The following is a 15599-nucleotide window of genomic DNA, read 5'->3' as shown; positions in this document are numbered from 1 at the left end:
GATGCCACGACTTACTTCCCCACCACCGTGTTTACTTGAGTCCTTATGAGTCCCAAATACTGGTCAATTTGTGCCTGGGACAAAAGAGAGGAAGAGATTTGAGAATGCTCTTTGGAAATGTCTAATTATAAGCACAATGAGAACAATGTCTATGTTATACATACCTGGTATTTCTCATACACCACCGGCATGGAAAACATAGACACCACAACTATAGGACAGGAGTTAAAATGAGATCAGTTCAGTTAGATCCTTTGAATGTAAAAAAAAAAAAAAGAAAAAGTAACGTTTGCTTTTATAAAGGGAGCTGTAATAAAATGACTTCTCACTCATGATGAGGAGAGTGAGGCCATTGAAGAGAGCGCCCACGTAGGTCAACAGCCACATGACCACTGCGAACTGAGCAAACATGATATTAGTATAATAATATCAGCAATAATATATGCTCAATATTAGTGTGTGACCATATCTGAATGTTTTTGCCTGCTGTTTATGCATATGGAGCGAATGTGCACACAATGTACAGATAATAATAAAAGAAATGCAGTGGAGAAGCTCGGATCGTTCATTATTAAAACTCTCTCACATAGTGTGTATGCCATTATAGGAACAAAGTTGTTTTTACTGTCATACTCAACAAACAAATCCCCTATAAAAATGATGATGATTATTATTAATGTTATTATAATAATAATAATACCTTTAGTGAATCCACCAGGTCTTGCACTAGGAAAAGCCTGCGCAGCTCCTTCAGAGTGTTGTTAATGTAGTGCTGGGTTTTCTCGGCATACCTCTGCATCTGATCATGTGACAGGGACATCTCCAACTCCAGATATGACCTGCACAACAAACGCACAAGCACTCAGTCTCTAATGGAAACGCTCATGCTGAGAAGACAGAAATACAGCGTGAATAAAACGTAAGGGTTTCTGTTGTGATGGGACAGAAAAGCATTCACCCTTTTATTTATCTGACAAACGCAAAATCGAATCAGAATTTGAGTATAAAGAGCAAATTTGGCCATGCTGTCTGGTTGGGAGAGATGGCATATTCTCTTCTTCTTCTTTCGGCTTCTTCCATTAGGGGTCGCCACAGCGGATCATCCGTCTCCATTCCCCCCTGTCCTCTACATCTGCTTCTTTTACACCAACTACCTGCATGTCTTCCCTCACCACATCCATAAACCTTGGTCTTCCTCTTTTCCTCCCTCCTGGTGACTCCATCCTCAGCATTCTTCTACTGATATACCCAATGTCCCTCCTCTGCACCCATGTCCCAAATTTCGCGAATATTTGTTTGACTTTGACCAATCACAGACGAATTATGCTGAAACAATGAGCTAATCGGTCCCACTGGGTCCAAATTTTGGCATTTGGAGACATTTAGATAAACTACAATAATATTCCCTAAGAGAAAATCACAACAATCAATTAAGTCAGTACATACTGTATAGGCATGTTAGAGAAATTCTTTCCCCCCCTAATGATGAAATATTAATCTTTATAAAAATGTACATTATATTTTTAATATTGCTTCATTCAAAACATATACAGAGACATGCATAGACAAGTCTTACTTAAAAGGGTGTCCCTCATCGGTCTTCTGAACTGCCTGGAGGACGGACTTGTAGACTCTGAAACTGATGGTGGCAGAGAGAGCGGCCAGGGCTAGGTAAGCCCCCACACTGACCACGCTGAACTGAGTCAGAGAGAAGAGAAGCAGCAGCACACTGCTAAACACCAGGCCTGTCTGCTTTACATCACGCCAGTACAACAGCTCCATCGCTATACAGTGAGAGTGAGAGAACGACAGAGAGAGTAAACAAGTTATTATCTTCCACTGTCTGTGTGTGAGCCAGAACCTTCCTGAGCTTAAAATAGCATCAAAGAAAATATAGGACAAATCAGCTAAATGGCTAAGATTGCTCTTGTTGTCACACTTCTCCATCTAACCGTATTTCATATAACTAACACCCCCCCCCCACCCTACCCCATTTTGCTCCAGCACACTCCTCTCATCCTTCCATTTCTAGTTAAAGGGCAGCATGGTGGTCATGGCAACAGACTGGGAGCAGATGCTCAGCACGGCCAGTTAACATGATGAGACATGTGATGCGGTTATACGGACGATGATTGTTTGTAAGACGAACTTTTCAAAAAGTCCAAGACTTCTAAATCACTGAAGTGGTGAGTAAAAATAAACCAGCAAAAACAATAACAACAACAAAAACAAAAAAGCCTACCAACCATGTGACTCCAACCTGACTGGCAACGAAAATAAACGAGTCCCCATATGTGCCCACATACATTAGCATATGAATAAACTGTAACCCCCAACCCCCCTTTCAGTTCACAACCTGCTTCCTGTGACTTTAATTCACATTCATTATACAGTTAACGGTCAAAATAACAACCTTTCAAAAAAATCTATAAAATGTACCTTCATTTAAGAAACCAAACTATAAATATATATATATATATATATATATATATATATATATATATATATATATATATATATATATATATATATATATATATATATAATTTATAATATTCAATAATTGAGTAAATTATTAAGTGATTATTTATTCATATCATATTAATATAAGTATATTAATAAGTGATTATTATCCATATTATCTCTCTCTCTCTCTCTCTCTCTCTCTCTCTCTCTCTCTCTCCTTCTTTCTCTTGCGCTCTCTTATACAATTTTTCATTTACAATATGCTTTTTAGACACAAATGTGTCACATCTCCATCTCTACTAGCAAGCTTTAAAAACTGGAGCATTATTTTGAGCATGCTATGCTAGCAGCTAATGTTTCAGAAAGCTCCACACTGGGTTTGCACATGCTCGCTGGGGTCCTTTGTGTGTGTGTGTGTGTGTGTGTGTGTGTGTGTGTGTGTGTGTGTGTGTGTGTGTGTGTGTGTGTGTGAGAGTGTGCCAGCAGGGTGTGGTTAAGACTTCACTCAAAACACCCACCTAGAACATACACTACATACATAGAGTAGTTTGTTTTTGCCATTAATGTGTTTAAAGTGGCATTTAAGTGTTTTTATTAAAAATTCAAATCAATCTCATGTACAAATAGTGAACGGCCTGCAAGCACGAAAGTGTTTTTTTTTTTTTTTCTCATGGCACAAACAACGTCGGCAGCCGTGAACAGGCGTACGCATGAACATGAGCAATTTCGCTCTCCGAGACCTGTCATTTCCCAGAATTTGCACAGTTTCCAATTAAAGCCTGCATGGCAAAAAAAAATATGTCTCCTCTGGTGCACGGTTGCCACGGAAACAGAGATGGGTGCAGTGGAGTGAGCGCTGATGCAGTTTCCATAGCAACCGTCTTCCATCATTCCCAGGCAATCCCAGCCTCGTTTGGTCTCTAAAAAGCAGAGATGACAGGCCTGGCAGACAGAGTAACGAGGCTCTGATGAGGTGAGAGGGGAGGGAAGGATTAGACGGGAAAGGAAAGCACAGGCAAGAACTGGGACGATAGACGAGAGAAAAAAAACAAACAAACGGGCATCAATTAGCTAGAATAAGCTAGTGCTAACACAGATTCATTTGCCAGTTATACCCAGTCTCATAATTATAGCTGTGTTACGCCACTAAAACATTTGTGAAAACTCTAAGATACGTGTAATGAAGCTAATTTTGTGCAATAGCTATAACAAATAGGAACGCCAATGTTCGTGTTTTAGCCAACAAAGGTTGTTTTTGAGACAATCCATTATTAAGACAACATCCTTTTGTATGTCAAATATATGTTTTAACATCTATTTCATCAAATACATCTGTGGAAAGTCAGTTACTGTCACATCCTTTGTCTCTACACCGTTACCAATGGTACCGATCAATATCAATCAACCCTACAGCTACTGTTCCAATCAAGGTTAGTAGGCTATCCTGCAAGTTATGTACCTGCCATGTAACAGCTCATAGATTCCGTTATGTTAGTACTAGATTTGATCTATAATTCATATAAATTAAATCATAGAAAAAGGTACGATTGCTCTTCACAATGCAATCCAGAACTTGAACTTTTACCATCTTTTTACATGGACCCCAAAAGGCCCCCAATTTACAAAATACCAAACAGTGTGCATACTCCAACAAAAACCCCCCTGCCCAGTTGTAAGTCGTTCTAGATAAGGGCGTCTGCCAAATGCCATAAATGTACCTGAGGAGCAGTGGATACTGTTACTGAGTTAGTAATTGAGTAAAGGCTTAAGGCTCTGGTTACTGATCAGAAGGTCGGGGTTCAAACCCCAGCACAATCAAGCTGCCACTTTTGGGCCCTCGAGCAAGGCCCTAAACCCTCTCTGCTACAAGGCTGACCCGGTGCTCTGACCTCAGCTTTCTAACAAGCCGGGATATTTGAAGTAAGACTTTCACTGTGCTGTAAAGTATATGCAACAGATAAAGGCCCTCTCTGGAAATGAGTTCAAGTTTAACAAAGTAGGAGGAAACACTGAGTTTTTTAAATGTGATAAATATTCTAGATCTTGCCTAGGCAAGTTTAGATCTCAACAAGGATGAGAAATCTAATTAGGATATTATTAAAATTACAAGCAATGGGACACTTTGTTCAAAGGAAACCTTTGTTTAAAGGAAAATGTATAAGAGCTGTGATGGTGTTCTAAGTATCGAACTTAAAACCAAATTGACCATAATATTATTTTTACATTTTAAAACACTTTCTGTTTATAGAAGTCGACCAGTCGGATGTGTCTGCCAGCAAAAAGGGAAATCAAGCACCATATACTTCACCAGATGACTAATGTAATTAAACACAACCGATTTGAATAAAAGCAATTTCGTGTGGTGGGGGTGGTGGTGTTGGGTAGCAGATGCACTAAGAGGACCAAAAATCTAAAGAAATCTTACCTGACCATCCAGAGTACCATAAATCAACCTGCAATATCCATTCTATGGAATAACAAAGTCAAATAACTAATGTTTCACAACCTAATTTAAATCCAAATATAGTTGGGTGTGTGTAAACAAACCACACCAGTGTTGCAGTAAGAAATTCTGTTTTGCATTCGCCTTCAGTCGGAACAATAAATAAATGTCTGCGATACATTTTAGATCCCGAAACTGAAGGCGATGTGATTATAACTAGCGAATAGCCACACTGAATATATTTATAAAGCCATAAGGTGATTACTAGCAAGATTTTGTGCAAAATATTATCAGATTTTTTAAATATATATTGTTTTCCAAATAACTTAAAGGTCTTGAACACCCGAACATCCTTTGGAAGCAAGGTTGATAATTTCACCTGTAATTAAAAGCCCAGTTTAATCACTATTCCAGCCACACATGGGGTTTGAGCTTAGTGCCCTCATGGGGACTGCAAACAGAAGGCCAGACCAATGTTATACTATTACAGCATGCTAAAATACAAAATTGTGTCCAATAATAAGAAAATAAAACAACAAAACAACAATCAGTCGAATCTTTAGCCAGAGCCTGCAGCCAGACTGCAGACTGAGGACATAATGCAGCCTGATGAATCAGCATGGCAATTACTGAAATCATTAAATAATATGAATATTATTGCATTGCATGCACGCTAGACAAAACTCTTTTCTATATTTGTCTCTTAATTTTAGAAAGCAGACTAAAACCTTAACTGATGATCACACTTAAAATCCACTCACAAGAGATATTACTGATCTGATGGCTAAACATCTGCTAACATGGGAACCTTCTCCAAATAGTATAATCACTAACCAATGCATAATTATTATTTCTTATAATAAATGTTATAAAGGTTCAAAATTGGTATTGCAGTTTGGTGTGCATGCAGATGAGGAGAGTAGAGCTGGTGCAAGTGTTTCAGAATAAAACTACCAATCAGAGGGATCTTCTGTGTAAATTCTAGGTTACTTATTCCCGATGGAGATCTACATTTAACCAAATTGGGTGGCTTTATCAAAAGCAGCGTCTGCTGTAACACACTGATGTGAAGGCCCTGATGTGCTGTCGCTCTGCTGATCTTTCTTGTGCCTAATCTGATCTTCGTTTTCGGCTCTAATCTAGCCATAATCTTGTCTTCTTTTGATTGGAGCTCACTGAATGCAAAAATGCTTTGTACAGAACTCTATCCACTATATACTAGTTTAGCGTCTATATTAGTTTTAACTATATTCTGAAAGGCTAGTTGAGTCAGTTTGTTTCATGAGTCATGAACAGGTACCTCATCTTGTGCCAGCTTTTCTCAGAAAGGCCTTGTTTGTGACACAGCCAAGATGGCTCCTCACACCCTAGGTTTTTCTGGAAAGCATTCCTAAAGACAGAAAATGCTGATCTAAGAGCCAGCACTACCTCACTGCTGAGGTCTGTATCTTTCTGAAGCGCAAAATCGATCAAAAATGGACAATGACATCATGCGGCTAAACAAGACAATGGCGGTGTATTTCCACAAAAATAGTTATTCTTCTAGAAAATATCTCCTTTTTTTTTCAAATTCCTGTTCGTAAGAGATAAAAATGTTTCAGCTTGACATGAGTTTATACTAAATCTAATTATAAAGACCACAAGGCAGATGCTAGAAGAGTGTCAGAGGTGAAACACGTGTCGGGTTAGTTCGTTTTGCCGTTCTGCCTACTAACGTTTCGGAGAAACGGAGAAATAACAAATCTAGCCAAATGGGCATTAATATACAGTATACGGGCATTAATGTATAATTAAAGTACACTTTGTCAGCTGAAGATTTAAGATAATGGTAACTAATTGTATATGAAGTTCAAAAAGCATCAATTACCTACGTACATTTAGCTTTTAGAATGAAAATTATGTGGATGGTCCTTGTGGTACTGCAGAGTTTCAAATTTTACATACGCATAGCTGTATTATCAATAAAGAATTGAAAGCCCACAAGTACTAGATAATTACTAATACCACAGGCCTTCTTCCACAGAATATTCTACAACACATTCACCATCACTAACATGCCTTGAAACGGACACAGTTTTGTACACATACGGTACACACATGGTTATAAATATGTCTGGCACAGACCACCAGCTGTCTATTGCACAAAAAGATGGCAAATTTGCTGATGGCAACCTGGAGCTGTGTGCAAATGGAGCTGGCCTGCTATACGTAGCCACACCCCAACCTCCCTCATGCACACAACTGCCGCCGGTGTGAAACGTTACAGTTAGCCAGACACAAAGCAGGAGAAGCACAAATGCATGCACACATTGATACATAGGTGAAAATTTATTTTTTCTAATAGCTTTGTCTTGAGTATGCTGAAAGAATATAGAAAAAAAATGCATGGATAAGATGAAAAGAGTGGGTCGGTGGGGGTTGAGTAAGGGCGTGTCCGACTGTCTCAGACCCCCCCTTCATTTGATGCTCATCATGGCGGCTGCCTTGACGCAGACAAGACCCTTAAACGAGGAGACGCAGCAGACCGTCCTATTATGCGGTAGTCTAAACCTGAGGATCTGCATAACCTCGAGCATCTCTCCATGCTGCATCCACACTCGTCTCTCCTCTTTGTTTAATCAGCCAATCATGATTTGCGCACACATTCTCATCCTCATCATGATTTGCGCACACATTCTCATCCTCATCTTAATCCTCATCCTCTCTCTAGACAACCCGAACCATCTCACATACATGCACATGCACACAAATAAATACCCTGGCATTTCCAGTTGCTCCAGAATCCCTCCATCTTGGTGGAGTCTGCGGCTACTGTGGTGCTGCTCTGCATGTTGAGGGGAGGAAGTGATGATCGGCTACTGCTAACACGCTAACAATCTGCTGTGCCTCTGCTCCTGCTCTGCTGCACCACTTCTCTCTCTCTCTCTCTCTCTCTCTCTCTCTCTCTTTCAATCGCTCTATCACTTTCTCTCTCTTTCCCCACCCCACACCAGTGCATGAATGAGCCAAAAGAGGAGGGGATAGTGAGCAAAGGGAGGAGGAGAACAAGTGTGTAATGGTGGATCGTGTAATTGCTGCCGACTAGTGGAGATTAGAAGGAGGATGGCCAGATATAAAAAGAAGACAAGAGCTACTAAGAGTATTTTGTACGTATAGATAACTAGAGCCAATCTAACATACGACAATAATCAACGACTGATTGGAAGATTTTTTACGGCACGAGCAGGTTGTTTAATTACAATTATTACAATGAAAAAAATAAATAAATCAGATGTATACATTTTATCTGATCTAATATATTCCATTAACCTAATTACTAACAAGTTTTCTGAGAATTAGTATGTTTTTTTCTCCAATAGCTTCTAAAGATAAGTATGTGGATGTGTGATTGCGTAATGTGACATCATACGGGATATGCTGAATGACTCAGCACTCTCTGTTAGCCTCCAGCTATAGGACACATGAGGACAAATATATAGTAGGCATTAGGGATGCACAGCATTTTCGACTGCAAACAGCACTATGCTTTTCACCGAAAGAAAAAAAAAGGCCAAAAACATAAACTGAAAATTCACCACCTGAAAACACCTTGGCTTTTTTCTCAACTTCTGGCTACATCTGTTGTTTACAGTTTTAGTGTACGGTTTTAGTTTTGTATTACTGCTGTTTTGCACAATAATTGTTACATTTTATTATGTAAAAAAAATCCAATGGAGAATAATATATTGAATTTATTTAATAAAATATTTTGTTTAATATCATTTTGTTGTGATAATAAAAAAAAAATTAACAGTGTGATTATTTTATAGTTTTGTAGTTTTTCAGTTCAGATTAAAACAATTTCACAAAATTAAAAAATCGAATAGGAATACAATCCATTATACAGACAGTATTTTAAAATCATTTAAAATAAACCATTTTCGGTTCAGGTTTTCGGCCAAGTGCATCCTGAATCTTCGGTTTCGTCCCAGATTTTTCATTTCTTTGTGTTCCTAGTAGGCATCATACTGAGATACATACTAGTACAGATTGTGATTTTCCTAGCATTTTCTTAAAACAAACCGGTGTGTCCACAATTAACGATGTGCATAGTTTTGTTGGATCACAGCTATACCATGACAAAATCTGGAACCCTGAAGAGCCTGAAATTATGTCATAGAGGGTCATCAGTATGTTCCTGATTATGATGTCACACTATAATTAAAAGCAGTAATGAAAATGAAAATCATATAACAGCGACTAAGTAATTTATCATCTAAAGAAGCCTGCTACTGCACTTACTAACGCTAATGATATCTTTAAGTAATATAGATGACATTTCAAATTGTGTTCAGTAGCTGAGTGATAAAACCCAAATCATATAATTAACAAATTGCTTACATTATTAATGTAGACTAATAGCATATCGAGAATTATAGGATATTAAAGATATTAAATCTCTTGTGTGCTTGTATTATAATCATAAAAATACCTCCATGCTTTGTTAAGAATATTAACACAAAAGCCTGCTGTACAGACTTCATTCTGCCAGAGCAAGTATAATGATGGATGATTAACATATTAAAATGAGGAGAATAAGTAATAATAAGCAAGCAAATGATCTACATCAATGACATTCATTTACACGTCCAAAAAGTGTGTAACCACACACAAAGCAAAAACACAATGATCAAGATTATCTTTGTTCAGAGTTCAAATAGTTGTAACTCCACTTTTTTTGTTCATGACTATCGTGATTGTATTTTTTTCGAAAGCAACAAAGTCTTGACAACTTGGCTTCTACGCTTTTCAAACTATGCAGTGCTTCGATCGCTGCTATTTAAACAATTTCACAAACACGCATTAGAGAGTTGTTAAGATTTGTAATAAAATACATGAGCCATTCTTCTTACACTAAAAGTACTGATTTGAGAAAATGAAAACAAGTAGTTGTATGGCTTTAACTGTTAATGTCGTCAATTGACTTTTTTTCTAAATAATATTTCTTACTGTGTCCACTATCCTGTATTTCTACATTTAAACCCAATTCTCATATCTCTGTCTTGACACCAATGTTAAGCTCAATCCCTGTGCAGGATCAGCTTTGTGTACTTTCATCCAGAGACTGTTCAAAAGTCTCTATCAGTAAATACAACATTACACTGGTTCACTCAGTCCAAAAAACTCTTTTGAAGAGGTAAAAGTATATGCTAGCATTGTCAAATATGGGCTGGTGCTCAGTGACTCATGCAAAACTGTAGAACTCGAGGACTGAGCACTCTGCTGGCTGAAACTGGGAATTACAAGCATCCTTCTAGAGGTTTCTCATGAGCAAGCCAGCATGTACACTCCAGCTCCAGCCGCTGCACCACACCCTGTATTTAGGACAGTGTACACTGATGCAAAGGAAATATCACCTACGGGTACTAGATAAAGAGCCTCCGCTTTCCTGTAACTACAAACAAATTTGAAAAACCGCTGTAGAGCAAATGTATATAAAATCACGCATAAAAGGGTTATATCTCGATGAGACAGCAAACACAATGAAAGCATGAAACATATTAGATCATATAACCCTGATGCTCGTAGATAATTGAGCCTTATTGCATTTAAAAGATAGCTGTAATCAAATTAGCCTTACGCTTCTTATCCATGACTGTGCGTTGTCAAGGAAGCTAGCAAGCTAATGGAAGGAAATAAAATGAATGCACGTGACAACTCCAATAGAAATTTCATTACAAAATCAATATCGTGAAATAAATTGTTAATGAAAAAAAAAAAACAATAATAATAATAATTTAGTGAATTTATGTCAGTCAGGCAGCTGGAAAACATGCAAGTGGAAGAATCATCCACATTTGTGCTAAAAATGGCTTTTGCAGATCATGTTGATTAAAATGAAATACATCCAAATTATTATTAGTGTGGAAAGTAATAATCCCTCTTTGTAGTTCAATGGTCACAGTTTTTTACAGAATGCAGCACCCTGAATGATATCCTGCTTCCAAAAGCCTCGAGCAAAGTCAGTCAGTTCTCTCTGAAGTCAGCACTAGACAGATGCATTAAACATCAAAAGTTATAAATATCATTCAATTAAACACCACATATGGGCGATTCACTAGCTGCTGACATCTAGCAGATTATGTGCTATAGGAACTTTATTTACAATTAATTGGTGGATGCAGAAACATTGACCTCGAAATACATGTTTTTTTGCAGTGCAAAATAGTTATATAAGACTACAGACAATTACTGCAGAGCAGAAATAAAGACACGATAGAGACTTGATACTTTTTAAATCTATGGTTCACAAATTATATGCCATTATATAGAAAGAACAAGGAAAAGGGCTACATCTAAAAACACAAAAAAAGACCCAAGCAGTATATAGCTTATTTTAGCCTGCTGCTATCGGGACACTAATATTTTGCATAACTTGGCACCAAAAGTGTGAAGGAAAATTGGCTTAGCTCTTAATACCAAATCAGTATCAAGTATTTGCCAAAACGTAGTACTCGAACATCTAAGATTAAAAAGGTAAGATCAGTACTTCTCTATTAATACTACTTATAATTATGGAATACATTCAGTTGTCTGTTGACAACAATTTATCTGTATTTGTACATTTTCAGGTTTTTTTTTTTTTCCTCAAAAATTTATTTTTGCCCTATTTCAAAACAATCTCTTAGAAATGACCTGAATGCCATTAGGATTAAAAGTCTATTATTTGGAATTGAATTGTATTGCTTTCAGAAATAAGAAACAATATGTCTCACCTTCCCTCGACTCAAACAATCGATGGGTTAAGAAACCTGAAAGCTGAACTTCTCATTGCATTAGCAGTAAATGTCACCATCAGTTCCCTCTCAGCTATCTCCCAGCCTCATGTACTGACAGAGACATTACACCACTCTCAGAAACAGCAAATTATCCAAGTCTAAAATTAAACAGCTATAATCAATTGTCTAAATCCTTTTTATATGCTTTCCTATTTTGCAGCTGTAGTGAGTCTACATAAACAAAGGAGGGCAGCACTACTCATCTTTGATGCTGTAGAACTGAAGGAAGTGTCACATTTAGCCTTAATCAAACAGAAATGCTTAATGTGTGCCACATACAGAAATATTTATTTGACTATATGAGTAAATATTTGCATAACAAGATGTTGATATATGATATAATAATCTTGGTAAAGAGGACCCTCGGGTTGTGGCTGTTCAAATGAGTAGAGTTTCTCAGAAAAGGCCTACTACACGTTCTGGGACTCTCAGCTCGGAGATTTCATTAGAGCCGAGATTCAAATTCCAGCACTTGTAAATGTAAGGCGGAGACATGACGGATGTTTTTTGGATGCTTCTTCATGCACTGCAGTGTCTCTAGATCCTGCTCGGCATGGCACACACCCCACTACTGCACGAGGACAAACAGAGGTGACTGATTTGTTTTTCAATTACCGAGAGACGCGTCACCTCATTAGTCAGTGTTTTTTGAGATATTAGGAATCTATTAATGTTATTTTATTGCTTTATTTCTCAGCTTCTTCATTCCTAAACATCCCACTATCACAAATGTTATATTTTAGCAACATCACTCTAAAGAATCATCAGGCAAAATAAAATTATTCTGAATTTTGAAGTATTACTTTTAGCAGGAAGTCATCATTAAAAAAAAAAGATTTCTTAAGCACTCAGAAACACAGGTTTGCTGTTATGACATGGCAAAAAGAAATGGTAGTGTTTGCAAAAATGCTTGTGTGATGTTATGTATATACATACTACAGCCAGCAATAGCTTAATGTTTTAGTTATGTAAGCATTGTTTTACTGTTGATACAAGCAAATTGTTGAGCTGCTCTTAAACAAGTAGCATAGGCCAAATGCCTTGTAGAAATGTGAGCCCCATGTGTCTAAATATGTGTTTGTGAAAAGTGTAAAGTGCTATAGAGGTCATGTGTTATGTAAAGCATTGTGCCCTTTCTCTAGTTTTGTCTTTCCTCGATCATCCTACGCCTCACTGTCCTATAAACCAATGTTCCATTATCCACGATTTGTCCTTCTACTGCTACTCTGGGAGAAGGGGGGGGTGGGGGGACTTCCAGAAAGTGACTTCACAATATTTTGTCCTGCACAAAGCAGCGTGTGACATGACTCTGCAGTAATAACTATTATAAATCTGTATATGCTGTCTATAGCTTAAAAAAAAGGCATTCCCTGAACAAGTGATTTCCACTTATCTGGAACATCTGGTTGCAGTAGACTGGGATTATATTATATATATATATGCGTTGCTTTCGGTCTCCTCTGATTCAAAAGGGGAAACAAAATAAAAACATATATATATATATATATATATATATATATATATATATATATATATATATATATATATATATATACCGTATATATATATATATATATATATATATATATATATATATATATATATATATATATACACACCGTATATATATATATATATATATATATATATATATATACCGTATATATATATATATATATATATATATATATATATATATATATATATATATATATATATATATATATATATATATATATATATATGTGTGTGTGTGTGTGTGTGTATGTTGATTAGGGTTTTCTGCTTCTTTTTGTTCTGGATAGCAGGGGTGGTTTCCTTAAGAACTGCTGGAATTTTCCTGCTTACTCATTTCCTTGCTAAGTATTAATAGCAATGTTGGATAACTTAAAACCATGACCTCAGATGTTCAGTCTCTGGTGCAGATTTTAGCAATAACATCAGCGAGACAGAGTGTGTGTAATGAGGTGCACCAAAAGTGAATGTATTTGAAATATTTCACTAATTCTAATTTCCCACAATTAACTGTGTTTATGTTGGCATGAAGAAGCATGCTGTTTTCTAAAATATTAGAAAGCCTATAAACCTAAAACATGTGTAAACTGTTGAAATTTTGCCAGTTTCCCAACCATTCTGAATAGGGCTATAGGTAGCAAGTTTGCTCCGCTAAGCCCCAATGGAGCTGGAGGATGGACATGATCAATGGCCATCTTGTCTGGACCTGAAATTATGCGACAGGCACTTACAGAGCCCTGCCCTAACTGCAGCATAATGCCATTAGTGATGCACAAAGCGCATAGGAAATAAAAATACTGCAGTCTATTCATCACCTTCCTTTGTTGGTCAGCAGACATAAAGAATAAAACAAACAGCTGGTATGGCTACAGAGTTCCTTCACTTTTACAGTGCTAGGAGCAAACACAAAGATTAAACTTTTCAGATAAATACAGATAAAATAACTTTGGCAGAAAGTGCTGGTGGCTAAACACTGAAGAAGCCTGAATATTGGTGTATAAAGCAGAAGCACAGCAGAGCAATGAATAAGCTACAGGTTAGTATAAAGGCTGCCTTGGCAAAATTGATAGTGTGAGGGCTGGGCTATTCCTATGATGGGTGCTTATGCATTTAAGAGTGCACTCAAGATGTTAATAAAAGAGCAGGCATACATGCTGCAATGACAGGCTTGTAATCAGTGCATCCAGTAGCAAGACTACCTGCCTGACTTTAGTTTAATATGTGTTCGTAAAAACCACTAAGCGTCTGATCTTATATATTCTAAGCTTTAGATTAAAAAGTCACACACAGACTATGTAAAACCTGAAATACAAAACTATCTTGATCATAAAGGTAATCAAAGGAAATGATGAGTAACCACACCCCACCCTTATCGAGACATTCGACATCAGGGATTTACAATTTCCTGTCTTTTCTGATACTCATCAGGCTGAAACAGTCAGACAGAAGCTACACTGTTTGCAGCAAATCTATAGCAAGAACAGGGAAGAAACAGAGGTTTCATACCGAAATGCTGTGGCACACCATTGGCCAAATTGATGACTGTAACCGTCCCATTGCGATTACTGTTATAAATGGAAATGCACCACATTCTAGCCACGGGGAACACATTTTTGTCTATAGCTATAAATTAATGGGTATGGCCCCTGGGACCGCTGTATTTTCACAGGCATTGATTTGAGCCTAAAATGTATAAAAATGCTTCTTTTTTTAGGTCTACCTTGAAATTGTATATGGCAAAAGACAAAAAACATTACTGGAAGTTAATAATGTAGTCAAAACCTTTCTCAATTCTGCTGAAAGTCTTTGTCTCTTATGTGAAACAGTGATTTAACAGTGGGATCTGTAATTGCTACTATGCAGCTTGTGTAACAGATACAAAATTGAAGTGGTTTTAACTTTGAATTGGTCATTACTACTACTATAGCCTTAATACTTATTAATTGCTGATTTGCAAATTATTAATCCAGCATTGGGAACCTGGGTTCAAACAAAACCAGTATTCTAACTAAATTCTATTATCAAAGCTGTGTTTAGAGGTAAAAATGTACCCAGGCATATATATATATATATATATATATATATATATATATATATATATATATATATATATATATATATATATATATATATATATATATATATATAGGCCCTATAACCAGTGAAAGTCAGAAGTTATTGGCAGATGACTGATTACTGTGCTTTGGGAAAAACCAGCCATTCCTGGTTTCGCTGCCAAATTCGCTTCTTTCCACCCATATATTTATAGCAAGGAGTGGCCATTTTGCCACAGACATTCCAAGTTTATATTTTAGGGCACTGTAGAACTCAATGTACTAGATCAGTTTTAAAACCCT

At 36.9% G+C, this 15599-nt stretch overlaps 1 protein-coding gene across 2 annotated transcripts in view; it reads right to left on the bottom strand.

Annotated features, from left to right (window-relative positions):
• rtn1b (reticulon 1b) overlaps positions 1-15599 on the bottom strand; it is a 39334-nt gene that overhangs the window by 1892 nt on the left and 21843 nt on the right. For both annotated transcript variants that reach the window (XR_014536853.1, XM_083561949.1), the window contains exons 5-9: positions 1577-1784; positions 701-839; positions 330-399; positions 165-211; positions 16-74 (exon numbers count right to left, since the gene is read on the bottom strand). Coding sequence is in view for 1 of the 2 variants with exons in the window: in XM_083561949.1 (XP_083418075.1) it covers positions 16-74; positions 165-211; positions 330-399; positions 701-839; positions 1577-1784 (523 nt within the window). In the remaining variant the exon portion in view is untranslated. The remainder of the gene's footprint in view (positions 1-15; positions 75-164; positions 212-329; positions 400-700; positions 840-1576; positions 1785-15599) is intronic.

Source organism: Silurus aristotelis (genome assembly GCF_946808225.1).
Source record: "Silurus aristotelis genome assembly, chromosome: 15".
NCBI lineage: Eukaryota > Metazoa > Chordata > Actinopteri > Siluriformes > Siluridae > Silurus > Silurus aristotelis.
This window is presented reverse-complemented; position numbering and strand designations above follow the sequence as displayed.